This window comes from Megalobrama amblycephala, linkage group LG16 (genome assembly GCF_018812025.1).
Source record: "Megalobrama amblycephala isolate DHTTF-2021 linkage group LG16, ASM1881202v1, whole genome shotgun sequence".
Taxonomy (NCBI): domain Eukaryota; kingdom Metazoa; phylum Chordata; class Actinopteri; order Cypriniformes; family Xenocyprididae; genus Megalobrama; species Megalobrama amblycephala.
This window is the reverse complement of record NC_063059.1, coordinates 40,423,825-40,437,985: the sequence shown is the minus strand read 5'-3', so window position 1 is coordinate 40,437,985 and position 14,161 is coordinate 40,423,825. Positions and strand designations below refer to the sequence as shown.

Below are 14,161 nucleotides of genomic sequence, written 5' to 3'. Positions count from 1 at the left end.
TTGTTGTGGGTGTCAGGAATGGACGGGGTCCGGTGGGCGTTCCGCTGCGGTTCGTGGGTACCGACCCGTTCCGAGTGGACCCTGGCGGCCCGGTGCATCCAGCCGGAGGAGAAAGACCGAATCGGGCAGTTCGTGTTCAATAAAGATGCGAAATCTGCCATGGTGGGTACAACTGACATACTTTTACAATTAACATCAATGCTATATTAATAAATATTAAATAAATGTTATAATAATAACTAGTAAAATAAATAAATAGTCTTTATTTTGCATTTCATTTTATGCTAATATTAGTTTTTGTCACAGTTTTTGTCAAATAAGCTCACTGAAATTGACTGATAGATAGATAGATAGATAGATAGATAGATAGATAGATAGATAGATATAGTGCTGTCAAATCAATTAAATTACGATTAAAGTTGCAATATGTACGATTTTTGCAGTAACATAGGCCAGTGTTATATATTTTGTTCACTTGAGTACTTACAATATCCCAAATGTTTCCAACCATTTGTAAATCGTGAGAAAATTGCAATTTTAACCAAGGCTCCGGGGCGTGTGAGGAGTCGCCTGACAATTGCGTCATACCCGCGTTACCCTCGGTTTCCGGTTTTATTTTGTAGAAACCATGGAAACACCAAAGACGCTTTAATATATTACATGTTTTAATAGACAAGGGTTTGGTTACGTTTACAGACAGAAAACTAATTGTTGTTATATAGCTCAACATGTTTAGTCTTATTGTTTAAATCTAATTTTCTTGATTTTTTGCGAGTACCATGCTTTACCATGCCTCATAGAAAAACACTATTTTGTGAAGTAGCTAACATAGCATAATCAGATGCAGCTTTATTTTTATGACAGTAATACAGCATTTTCTCCATCATAAAATACGTTTTAAAATTAATTTCATGCTATTTAAACACAAGCCATCCAGCATTTAATATGATATTGTAAAATCGATCTATCTTACTGCAGTGTGTAACAGTGTCTCACAGCAGCCGCTGAGCAAACGCTCAGAGTAACGTTATAACATCATTTTCAACACTCTCAAATGTATCTAATATGATAAACAGAGCTGCGTTACCTCATACTCATGACCGGAAAAGCGGAAGCAGCGCCGGCGACTGTGTCATAATAAAAGTCCCGCTGCTCGTGAGGCGTGTTGCTCAATCGCTCCTGCTCTGCTTCATACTACAGTAACGTTAATAATCACATCCATGAACATGATTTCTTCCCGAGTCCAATCCCGATTCTTTTCCACTGTCCGTTGAGGTGGAGACCGCATGTCCCAAGATTCCGCACTCAAACTTGGCGTCATCAAGCTACGCCTTTGTTTTGAATAGGCTTCTAGCGACCTCAAGCGGAAAGAAAATATTACATAGTGCACCTTTAATCGCATCTAACATAAACATTTTTAAATATACACGTGTATATATACACACCGATCAGGCATAACTTCATGACCCCCTTCCTAATATTGAGTTGGTCCACCTTTTGCTGCCAAATCAGCCCTGACCTGTCGAGGCATGGACTCCTCTAGACCCCTGAAGGTGTGCTGTGGTATCTGCACCAAGATGTTAGCAGCAGATCCTTTAAGTCCTGTAAGTTGCGAGGAGGAGCCTCCATGGATCGGACTTGTTTGTTCAGCACATCCCACAGATGCTCGATTGGATTGAGATCTGGGGAATTTGGAGGCCAAGTCAACACCTCAAACTCGTTGTTGTGCTCCTCAAACCATTCCTGAACCATTTCTGCTTTGCGTCAGGAGCATAATCCTGCTGAAAGAGCCACAGCCACCAGGGAATACCGTTTCCATGAAAGGGTGTACAGCAATGCTTAGGTAGGTGGTACGTGTCAAAGTAACATCCACATGGATGGACCCAAGGTTTCCCAGCAGAACATTGCCCAAAGCATCACACTTCCTCCGCGGGCTTGCCTTCTTCCCATAGTGCATCCTGGTGCCATGTGTTCCCCAGGTAAGCGACGCACACGCACCCGGCCATCCATGTGATGTAAAAGAAAACATGATTCATCAGACCAGGCCACCTTCTTCCATTGCTCCGTGGTCCAGTTCTGATGCTCACTGTTGGCTCTTTCGGCGGTGGACAGGGGTCAGCATGGGCACCCTGACTGGTCTGCAGCTATGCAGCTCCATACACAACAAACTGTGATGCACTGTGTATTCTGACACCTTTCTATCAGAACCAGCATTAACTTCTTGAGCAGTTTGAGCTACAGGAGCTCGTCTGTTGCATTGGACCACACGGGCCAGCCTTCGCTCCCCACGTGCATCAATGATCTTGGCTGCCCATGACCCTATCTCCGGTTCATCACTGTTCCTTCCTTGGAGCACTTTTGATAGATACTGACCACTGCAGACCGGGAACACCCCACAAGAGCTGCAGTTTTGGAGATGCTCTGACCCAGTCGTCTAGCCATCACAATTTGGCCCTTGTCAAACTCGCTCAAATCCTTACGCTTGCCCATTTTTCCTGCTTCTAACACATCAACTTTGAGGACAAAATGTTCACTTGCTGCCTAATATATCTCACCCACTAACAGGTGCCGTGATGAAGAGATCATTAGTGTTATTCACTTTACCTGTGACACATATACATTTACATGCTATGATGCTATTTACCTCTGTTTTTTTTTATATATTTTATATCATACAGAATAAACGAATCAACTAAAACTTTTACAACTTTTTTACTAATATTTGCATCGATTTTCATTTTTGTGTGTGTTTTTACACCAGGCTGGGCGTCTACTGATCAGAAAGCTGGTTTGTGAGAAGATGGGTTTTGCATGGGACGGGTTTCGACTGGAAAGAACAGCGCGGGGGAAACCGTACCTGCCACGTCCCTCGTCCGGCCCCAGCATCACCCACTGGAACTTCAACCTGTCCCATCAGGGAGATTACGCCGTGCTGGCAGCAGAACCGGGACTCCAGGTGGGCGTAGACGTGATGAAGACCAGCAGACCCGGTAAATTCTGATCACGTACAACACCACATTTCTGTATGAAGTGACAGCAAATCACATCTTATCAAATCTGCTTTCAATTAAAAAGGGAATATACAGCCGACATCTATTCATTTCACGATAATGACCAGCTCACTCAACATCATCCTTTACTAAGTCACCTGAACATTTACAATCCAATACAAGAGGCACTGCAGTTCCATCAGTGGCCACCAGGTGTCGCTCTATACCTGTGCTCAGAGGAGAGCAGACTAGGAGAGTAGGAAGTTGGTAAAGGGGCTCTACTGTAACAAGTAAATCTGCATTAGCTCATAGGAATCTTGTTTCTATGCAGAACATGATTAAAAAATTACAGATTTTTCCTGCTCTTTTGAAAGAAAAAGTTTAGTCTACAGAACATGATCATTAAATGACTGATTTGTCTCAAACTTTTGAAATAATACAAATGTTTTATTTACTATGTGATATACTACAACATCCTCAACTCCCTCTTTTCTGAACTATATTGCAAAATATGCATTTGCATATCAACACCCATTCAGTATTAAGCAGCTACGCCAGTAGGTTCAGTCATAAAAGAGGTCAATTATATTTTAAAGGAAGCAAAAACAGTCTGTTTAAATGTAAAGGTCAGAGAAAGTGATCGTGAAAAATGATTTTTGGTGCAGAAATCTTCACTAATGTAGAATTCCCAGGTGAAAAGGTGAAGCTTTTAGGTGTTTTACATGTGTGTTTATGTGCAAATCAGGCAGTAGCTCCGTGCAGGAGTTTTTCCGCATCATGAATCGCCAGTTCACGGATCTGGAGTGGACGAACATCCGGACGGCCGGCTCGGACTGGGACCAACTGGACATGTTTTATAGGCACTGGGTAACAATAGCAACTGCTGCTTCCTGCACCATCATCATCACCATCATCATCACCTCTAGGCAACGAGACCACACACACACTCTCTCACACACATCTCTATAAGCATATCGCAGCAGGAGAGAAATTGTCCTGGATGAAACTGTTCCAATTCTGATCCCTGTTTCCATGGCAATGTGATCTCATCACTTCAGCATGACTCAGTTGTGCCAGTCTGTGGTCATTTGAGGACTCTCATAAACACACACACACTCATGTACTGGTATCAAGAAGATGTGCTGTAGGTGAGAATGTGGTCAGTCACTGTTACTAGTACTCACAAGCTCACCTAGCGATCCAATTCTAACCCTACAAGAAAGCTTTATGCATTTATAGACTTGAAGTTAAAAAAAGAGCATAATTTTTGTTACTTATGAATCATTTTACCTCTGAGGACGTCCACAGAATATTTTATGGTACTTAAATGTTTTCTAACAATTTTGGTTTCTAACAATTTTAGAATAAAAGCAGATTGTTTTTGCTTTATATTTAAAAAATAAATATTTTAGAAATAAATGTATCTCTTAAACTCCACGGACCCAGATACGGGTCCAAAACTACGTTATAATCTACGTTATAATGTTTACACATCCTTTTAAAAAGGATTCCCTACATAGTATCACTTGAAAGCTTAGCATCTAAACGTATTAAATATTTTACAGTATCTATAGTAATCGCGATTAATTACAGGAAAAAAAGTGCAATTAATTAACTATTTAACTAATATATATATATAATAAAAAGGGTGTTACATTATTACAATAATTAATAGTAATTTTAAGATTTTTTATAGTTTTTTACACATTTTATTTTATTTTTATTTAATAGTAATTTATATATATATATATATATATATATATATATATATATATATATATATATAAAATTGTCACCAAATAAGTCCAGAATTTCATTTGACACTTTTGGTTATACCGAATGACAATATTTTCGAACAATGCTAAAAAAAATGATATCTAGCTAGCTAGCAAAAAGACAATCAAACATTTTATATTTAGTACAAGTTTTTAAAATATTACAACATTTTCCATGTTTTATAGCGGTTGTACCGAATGACCTGATGTTTCGGGACATGCATATGATCAAGTGAAAACATGAATTTTTCAAATAGTTAAGAGAGAGTTAGTTACTTTGCTTCACGACCATGTGGTCCTTTGCAGGTGTTTGAATGATGTCACATCCTGTCACATGATACTGACCGCATGACTTGATCCAAAATGGTCCCTTTATATTGGTTACTTCAAATGACATCAATGAAATTCATTTTTCCAGACATTGTTTCTCATAACAAAGCAATGACTTCTACACATAATTTTAATACCATTTTGCACTATGTTGATATATGATGTTATAAAATCATGCCAGAATAAAAAAATATATACATTTATTACATTTTAAGATATTTTAAATCACAAATGAAATGGCTGTATTGGCCTTTGGACGGTTAAACCGAATGACCTTTTGACTCTTCAAAATCTTTAAAATCCCTTTATATGTTGCAAAATATAATTAAAACCTTTTGGATTCAATAAAAGAGATCTAGTTGTACTATTTTACATACTTTGGATGTCATATCTTTGTTTTTTATTATTATTAAGGCCTTTGGACAAAAAAATGACCTGTCATGTCACTGACCCAAATAAAGGATGTTACATTACTACATTAATTAATAGTAACTTTTATTTTTTATATTATATGTATATTTGTATGTATGTTTTTACATATTTTATTTTGTACAATGTTTTCCCTTACATACTACATACTGGTTTTGCATACTATAAATACCGTAAAGTATTAAAGTATTCCATTCTGAACATGTCCTGATGCCTGATTACCTCTGATTGGTCCATTTCTGTGTCCGTCAAGACGTTGAAGGAAAGCTTCATCAAAGCGATTGGCACAGGGCTGGGCTTCGACCTGCAGAGGGTGGAGTTTCACATCTCGCCCAATAAGATGCGAGAGGGGCAAGTGTACCGCCAGACACGAATGCACCTGGATGATGAAAAGGAGGACTGGATATTTGAGGTGTGTGTTCACAATATATAAGCATTACTAACTAGACATTTCATTTAAAGCAATTTACAGGTTCAGTCCATGAGACACATTATTATGTGCACACTGAAGTTTTGGGAGTGAAACTCTGATCTAGTGTGTGTGTTTCTCATGGTCTCTGTGTGGAGCCCTGCAGTGCTGGTTCGTCTCTCTGTAGTTGTCAGAGCGTGTGAACGTGACACAGATCACAGACGCCTTCTCGCTTCCTAGACAGAGCTCACGTACTTCATTTCTCTGGGCTTTTCATCCTATATATATATGTATACACTACAGATCAGAAGGAATAATTAAGATTTTTTTCATGTTTTTGAAATGAGTCTCTTCTGCTCACCAGGGCTGCATTTATTTGATCAAAAATACCGTAAAAACAGAAATATTGTGAAATATTATTGCAATTTAAAATAACTGCTTTCTAATTGAATATACATTAAAATGTAATTTATTCCTGTGATCAAAGCTGAATTTTCAGCATCATTACTCCAGTCTTCAGTGTCACATGATCCTTCAGAAATCATTCTAATATGATGATTTGCTGCTCAAGAAACATTTCTGATTATTATCAATGTTGCAAACAGTTGTAATGCTTCATATTTCTGTGGAAACTGTTTTATTCAGGATTTTTTGATGAATAGAAAGTTGAAAAGAACAGCATTTATTTGAAATAGAAATCTTTAACATGTCTCTACGGTCACTTAAATTAATAAAAGTTTTAATTTAAAAAGCAAAAAACAAATTCTTCATTGCTGAAATTAAGTATTTACTCAAAATGGACTTTTTTCTGTTTTTCAGGAGAGCTTATTGGACAAAGATCATCACGTCGCTGTGGCGCTGGGAAAACCAGATATCAGCATGTCTAAAGTGAGTTTAAAGAAGATAATACACAATTTTAGAGGTCAACACAGTTCATGAGACCATGTTTCTTTGTTTTATAGGGGGATGGTGGAACTTTTCGTGAAGCCCCACCTCTTTTGTTCACACTATTGAGTTTCAGTGATCTGGTGTCTAGAGCCACGCCCCTAACAGAGGAAGACTCCGCCTACTGGGAGAGATTTCAGAGCAAAAAGGAAGCACCTTCAAGGCAAAGTGAACAGCAGTGACCCATGACGAATGCAAATTTATGTAAATAAAGTACATGTTTATATATTCTTTGTTCTTTTGGGGTCATTCCTGTTCTGTAAGATCTTTTGCAGACACTTCAACTTTATTACTAATAGCGATTTTCACATTTTAACCATCTTTTGCTGCTGTTTTCCCTCCAAAATGATGTCATTTCCTGTAGAATGATGTCGTCCAAGGAACTGGCTTTAGTTAGTTAATGGGATATCCAGTATATGACGTATCTGTTGGGAACGTGAAAGTGCACTGCATAGTAGGAATGACCCATTTATGTAAGAGATGAGTTTATTTTCCCAACCTACACCTCTCAAAGTCTCTCTCTCTCTCTTTCTCGTCCCCTCCATCTGCCACCGTCTATTTTTATCCGCAGACATTCAGCAGGCCATTAGGACTGTGTGTTCGGAGGGTCCTGCTTTTAACAAATCGCAGCTGTTCGGGCGCAGGTATGCATTTCCGCTCCTGTTTTTGCTCGTGTGCTGTTAACTGCAGGACTGCGTTTCATTTGAGCCGTAAAGCCCCGCCCCTTGCGGTGATTGACAGGAGCTGCAGCCACTCAGATCATGAGCTACTGGGCCTGTCGAAACTCAGACGGCAGAGTTTAAAACAGCAAAGTCAATTACAGCAAAGCAGAACGGTCAAGGATGAACTAATGGAAAACGCAAATGGGATCCGATTTTGATTAAACTCTGTACGCTGGTGCAATTAAATTTTTTCCAAAGTAGGAAAGATAGAGAGACTGTTTCTATAATGCCATTTAAGGTAATGCTTTAAAATAAGATTTTGATGCCATAACTATCTGTTTAATTGTAAAATACAGTGTAATACAGTCCAATACAATGCTGAAACATGCATATGTGTGTTTGTATGCATTGGGCTTCTTTATTCTCCTGAAATCTAGAGCTTCAGCCAAACGCTTCCTAAATCACACGCTCATAAAGCGGGAGAGCGAGGGAGAGCTGCATTAAAGAGAACAGCTCTCCTCCTCTGAGTATTTCTGTTAAAGCTTTATCACAAAGTCTTGAGTAAAACCGCATTGAATGAGTGAGATGCATTAGTGTGTGTGTCTGTTTTCTATCGGTCTGATGGAAAGTATTTCCAAAGGTTAAAGGTTAAAACAACAGTATCACTGTCCCATGAGAACGGAACTCTGAAGCGGGTTTGTTCTCTTCAGAAGGTCACAAGACAAAGAGCAACTACAGTCTGTGATTTATCTGCTTGCCTAATGGTGAACGTGTTCTGAACGAATGCTGGATTTTTGTTTGGTTTCTGTCGTTGTGGACTCAGGTGCTCTGCCATGACTTCACACACACACACACACACTTAACTGGGTCGCTGTCTAAACTCTTCTCCCGGATGACTTCTGCCCATCCGCCAGCTTCCTGATTTACTGTGTTAATCACTATCACTGTGATTTTCTCCTACAGTTGTGATGGAGGCCCTGCGGGAGCCAGAATGGAGTTCAGACTTACAGTGGCCACAGATGCCTTGCAGAAACACACAACCCTGTGAAACTGAAGCACAGTTACAGCACAGATGGTTCAGAAAGAAGAGGGAATACCATCTCATTAGATTGATAGAGCGATAGATAGATAGAATGACATAGAAAGACGGATAGATAGATAGATAGATAGATAGATAGATAGATAGATAGATAGACATACAGATAGAGAGAACGACAGAAAGATAGATAGATTTCGATATTTTATTCAGAATACAACATTGATGACATATCAAATGTTTAAACTGAGAAAATGTATCATTTTAAGGGAAAAATAAGTTGATTTTAAATTTCATGGCATCAACACATCTCAAAAAAGTTGGGACAAGGCCATGTTTACCACTGTGTGGCATCCCCTCTTCTTTTTATAACAGTCTGCAAACGTCTGGGGACTGAGGAGACAAGTTGCTCAAGTTAAGGAATAGGAATGTTGTCCCATTCTTGTCTAATACAGGCTTCAAGTTGCTCACCTGTCTTAGGTCTTCTTTGTCGCATCTTCCTCTTTATGATGCGCCAAATGTTTTCTATGGGTGAAAGATCTGGACTGCAGGCTGGCCATTTCAGTACCCGGATCCTTCTTCTACGCAGCCATGATGTTGTAATTGATGCAGTATGTGGTCTGGCATTGTCATGTTGGAAAATGCAAGGTCTTCCATGAAAGAGACGACGTCTGGATGGGAGCATATGTTGTTCTAGAACTTGGATATACCTTTCAGCATTGATGGTGCCTTTCCAGATGTGTAAGCTGCCCATGCCACACGCACTCATGCAACCCCATACCATCAGAGATGCAGGCTTCTGAACTGAGCGCTGATAACAACTTGGGTTGTCCTTGTCCTCTTTAGTCCGGATGACATGGCATCCCAGTTTTCCAAAAAGAACTTCAAATTTTGATTCGTCTGACCACAGAACAGTTTTCCACTTTGCCACAGTCCATTTTAAATGAGCCTTGGCCCAGAGAAAACGCCTGCGCTTCTGGATCATGTTTAGATATGGCTTCTTTTTTGACCTATAGAGTTTTAGCCGGCAACGGCGAATGGCACGGTGGATTGTGTTCACCGACAATGTTTTCTGGAAGTATTCCTGAGCCCATGTTGTGATTTCCATTACAGTAGCATTCCTGTATGTGATGCAGTGCCGTCTAAGGCCCGAAGATCACGGGCATCCAGTATGGTTTTCCGGCCTTGACCCTTACGCACAGAGATTGTTCCAGATTCTCTGAATCTTTGGATGATATTATGCACTGTAGATGATGATAACTTTAAACTCTTTGCAATTTTTCTCTGAGAAACTCCTTTCTGATATTGCTCCACTATTTTTGGCCGCAGCATTGGGGGAATTGGTGATCCTCTGCCCATCTTGACTTCTGAGAGACACTGCCACTCTGAGAGGCTCTTTTTATACCCAATCATGTTGCCAATTGACCTAATAAGTTGCAAATTGGTCCTCCAGCTGTTCTTTATATGTACATTTAACTTTTCCGGCCTCTTATTGCTACCTGTCCCAACTTTTTTGGAATGTGTAGCTCCATAATGAGCCAATATTTGGCATGACATTTCAAAATGTCTTACTTTAAACATTTGATATGTTATCTATATTCTATTGTGAATAAAATATAAGTTTATGAGATTTGTAAATTATTGCATTCCTTTTTTATTCACAATTTGTACAGGTGTCCCAACTTTTTTGGAATCGTGTTTGTAGATAAATAGAACGACAGATAGATAGATAGATAGATAGATAGATAGATAGATAGATAGATAGATAGATAGATAGATAGATAGATAGATAGATAGATAAGCCTGTAAATCTGAATTCCTTAGCATAAAATATTGTGTTTCAACAATCTGGTGTGTGTGAGCTGATTTTCTCACCCATCCTCCTCTATGACACACTCTCTCCCCCGTTACCATGGTAACCATCCCAGCACAGCCAACTTTGCCATGGCAACAAGAACACGTGTGATACAGGCAGTCATCTGAGTTAATCTAATCAACATCACTGTCTGAGCAGAGAGAGAGAGAGAGAGAGCGGAGCGGCCACTATCAGGACATTAGCATCTGGATTATGATGTTTCTGCATGTTTCTGAACATCCCATCAGAGACGGATCGCAGTGAGGACAGACACACCGCAACAGTGATACACAAACCACGTCCCAGTTCACACACTTCTGCTCCAGCTGTTTAGGGCTAAACAGTGCAGGTCATGTGAGAAGAAGCAGTCCGTTTTAGCATCTAAAAATTCATTATTAATTAGCTAACCATGTCCACCGGCTCAAATGTGTTCCATCTATTCTATTCTATTCTATTCTATTCTATTCTATTCTATTCTATTCTGTTCTGTTCTATTCTATTCTATTCTATTCTATTCTATTATCAGATTTGAAAATGTGGCAGCTTTGATCTCACATGCTTTCCTACAATTTTACAATTGAAATAAAGTGCAATTTAAATGGTATTTTCAACGTTTCTGTTTTCCCTCTATCGTCATATGATGGGGGTCAGAAAGGATTTCCCAGAGTTCAGTGGAAGACCCAATGAGAGACAACATGGTGCACCGTGACCAATAAAGGAGCTTATAAAATATTTCAGTGACATCACAATAACGCAAGACTGGTGATGACATCATTACATGCAATGACTTTGACTCATCATTATTTGTGTGTGTGTGGGTGAACACTAAAAATAACATCCCAGACTGGATTTGTGTCTTGGTGCTGATTATTTTTGTGTGTGTGTTTTACCTGTTTGTGAACAGGATCCCTGTTGCCATAGTGATAGTCGAGACTTTTTGAAGTGTCACAATGAAACCAGTGTGTCGCCTCTCTGCAGAGTAAATCCCACAACATCACAATGTGCAGCGTAACCGTAGCAAAGAAGAATGCCACCATGGTAACAAAGAATATTGTAGGCTATAAAGCAGATCGTCCCACATTCACACACTTGAAGAATGAAAAAGTTTCAAGCCAAAAAAGGCAGAGAAAGAATAAAATTAAATTTAGCATTTAAGTTGTTAGAGAGCCCGACACCTGTGCCAGCGGACCCGGGTTCGAGTGCCGCTTAGAGTGGGTGGTTCGAACAGGAGGGGTTATTTATATATATATATATATATATATATACACACACACACACACACATATATATATCGTACTTGCGAGATTTTAAATGCTCAACACTATCAATGTGCATCACCATTCAAAATTTTGGGGTCAATTTAAGATATTTTTTTGAAAGAAATTAATATTTTATTCACTAAGGATGCATTAAATTGATCAAAAGTGAAAGTAAAGACATTAATAATACAAAAAAAATAAATAATAAATCTGCTTTAAACTTTCTATTCATCAAAGAATCCTAAAAAATGTATCATGTTTCCACAGAAATGAAGCAGCACAACTGTTTTCAACAATGAAAATAATCAGAGCATCAAATCATCATATCAGAATGATTTCTGAAGGATCATGTGACACTGAAGACTGGAGTAATGATGCTGAAAATTCAGCTTTGCATCACGTTAAGGGTTTACTGTTTTACAGTTTTTACTGTATTTCTTGATCAAAAAAATGCAGCCTTGGAAAAATATGAAGTCGAAGCTAAGTTCATGGCAGGAGAAGTGTTAATGATGTGTGTTTACATGTATCAGTGTGTCCTAATATTACCTCTGCATTAAAAGGATAATTAGACACTTCAATAGAGCTACTACAGTGTTTTCCCTCAAGTACAGTGTGTATGAGTTTCTCAAAGGATCGTGCGCAGAGCGACAGCAGCACATTGTCTCCTAAAGACTCCCAACGAGCAAAGAAGATAATTAATGATTAAGTAATCATGGCATGAGCAGGTCTAATGTCCATAGACCTTATTCAAAGCAGCGCCATGACAGGTACGAAAGCGAGGCTATGAGGTAAAGACTTGCCGTGTTTTCAGTGGCTTCCACTGTAAAAAGGCTGTATAAAAGCTCCCTGATTACTTATTTTCCACAGCTCATTTTATCTGTTTTTATGTCTACTGAAACTTATTGTAAAGATATTTTGCAGTGTTTCGTCAGCAAAACAAATCAAAAACGCATTAAATAACAGTCCCTCACTTCACAGCCTCGCCATTTCCCTTAAAAATCAAAGATGGTGCTGATGAGTAAGGTCAAAGGGTGCGTCCCAATTCGTGTACTTATGCACTATTCTATGACGTTTCAAGTATAAATAGTGCGAGTAGTGCGTTCACACAGAAAATTCCAAAAAGAAAAAGTGCACTTTAAATACCAGGATGATGCACTAAATTAACGGAAAAAACGAAGTGTGGAACACTTCATGCACTCAACTGTCGCAGCTTTAATTACGTAGTGGAGGGGAAGGGAGGATCGGGCTCCATTGTTAAATGACAAAATAACCTTATACAATTCACGCAGTACATAGTGTATAAGTGTATAGTGTATAGTGTATAGTGCGTCATTTGGGACGCAACTAGAATAACACCAAAGTCCCTTTAAGACAAGTCATTTCACTCAGCGGCCATCTTTGAAATGCCTCTCGGGCATTCAAGCGCAGCTTCTTTTTCAGCTATTTTTCAGGTTGGATCAACCTAATGCACATGCGCAGTCCTAAATGCGTGTCTCTTGTGCCTCATTTCGGAGGCGCGAGTCTGACTGTTTCTATAGAAACCAGAGCTAATAACGGCCGCTGCAGTGATGCGATGACTTTACCAATCGGTGATTGGCTCTTATTTAGAAGGCGGGATTTATTCCGCCATATTGCGCGTTGCATTTTCTCTCATTCATAATAATACGAGTGACGCCTCTTGTGTTATTCTATAGTCTTTGATTTTACAAAACATCACTCATATTGTTTTGAATGGGAGAAAGTGCAACGTGCAATATGGCGGAATAAGTCCCGCCTTCTAAATAAAAGCCAATCACCGATTGGTAAAGTCATCGCGTCATTGCCTTTATAAGCTCCGGTTCCTATAGAAACAGTCAGACACGCGCATCCGAAATGAGACACAAGAGACGCGCATTTAGGACTGCGCATGTGCATTAGCTTGATCCAGCCTGAAGAATACGAGCGTTTAGAAACACAATTTAAGAAACAATTGTTGTCAGATTTAATTGAAATCTGTGTTAACCTTTCCTGTTTCTGTTTCCTAACCGTGGTTGGGAGACACAGGGGAGATCCGTCTTCTCCAGGGCCGGAAGTTCTCCTCCCGGGGTTAACTCCCTAAACTTCACGCTGCTTAGTGCGATGGTAGCATAAAAAAAACAAGGAGGCCGTCTTGCCGAAGAATTTAGGTGCTTTATTTTGCTGGCTGCACTGAAATACGCTGCACACAGCTAACTACCTGCACCGGTCACCGTCTCTCTCTCACATACACACTCTTCCGCTGCTCGCGGGGATCAGACAGGAGGGGAGGGGCGCGCCTCGGACACGCGCTCTCACTCACTCTCATTCACACAAACACACTGAGCTGTCCTAAACTAAACACGTTGAAGACACATCCCACAACACTACCCCCACCATGGACTGGCAATTAACACTAATTCCTTTCCATCTAAATATACTTATCACACACTCTCTATATATGTAGGCCTAAAATG

General features: G+C 39.5%; 1 protein-coding gene and 1 long non-coding RNA gene across 3 annotated transcripts; one reads left to right on the top strand and one right to left on the bottom strand.

Moving 5' to 3' along the window:
* Window positions 1–18: 18 nt before the first annotated feature.
* On the top strand, window positions 19–8,712 carry aasdhppt (aminoadipate-semialdehyde dehydrogenase-phosphopantetheinyl transferase). 2 transcript variants are annotated; one of them, XM_048160845.1, is made up of 7 exons: window positions 19–162; window positions 2,762–2,990; window positions 3,736–3,857; window positions 5,778–5,936; window positions 6,753–6,821; window positions 6,896–7,082; window positions 7,450–8,712. In XM_048160845.1, the coding sequence occupies exons 1-6, from the start codon at window positions 19–21 to the stop codon at window positions 7,058–7,060; spliced, it is 888 nt and encodes a 295-aa protein (XP_048016802.1). In that variant the 3' UTR covers window positions 7,061–7,082; window positions 7,450–8,712. The 2 variants fall into 2 exon arrangements, with proteins under 2 accessions (XP_048016802.1, XP_048016803.1); XM_048160846.1 differs by lacking the exon at window positions 7,450–8,712 and having other exon boundaries at window positions 6,896–7,109.
* LOC125248743 lies at window positions 8,466–11,404 on the bottom strand. The gene is made up of 3 exons (XR_007180358.1): window positions 11,322–11,404; window positions 10,452–10,582; window positions 8,466–8,590 (listed from the first exon to the last, which is right to left on the bottom strand). It is a non-coding gene; the product is annotated as an uncharacterized LOC125248743 (long non-coding RNA).
* Between the last annotated feature and the right edge of the window lie 2,757 nt (window positions 11,405–14,161).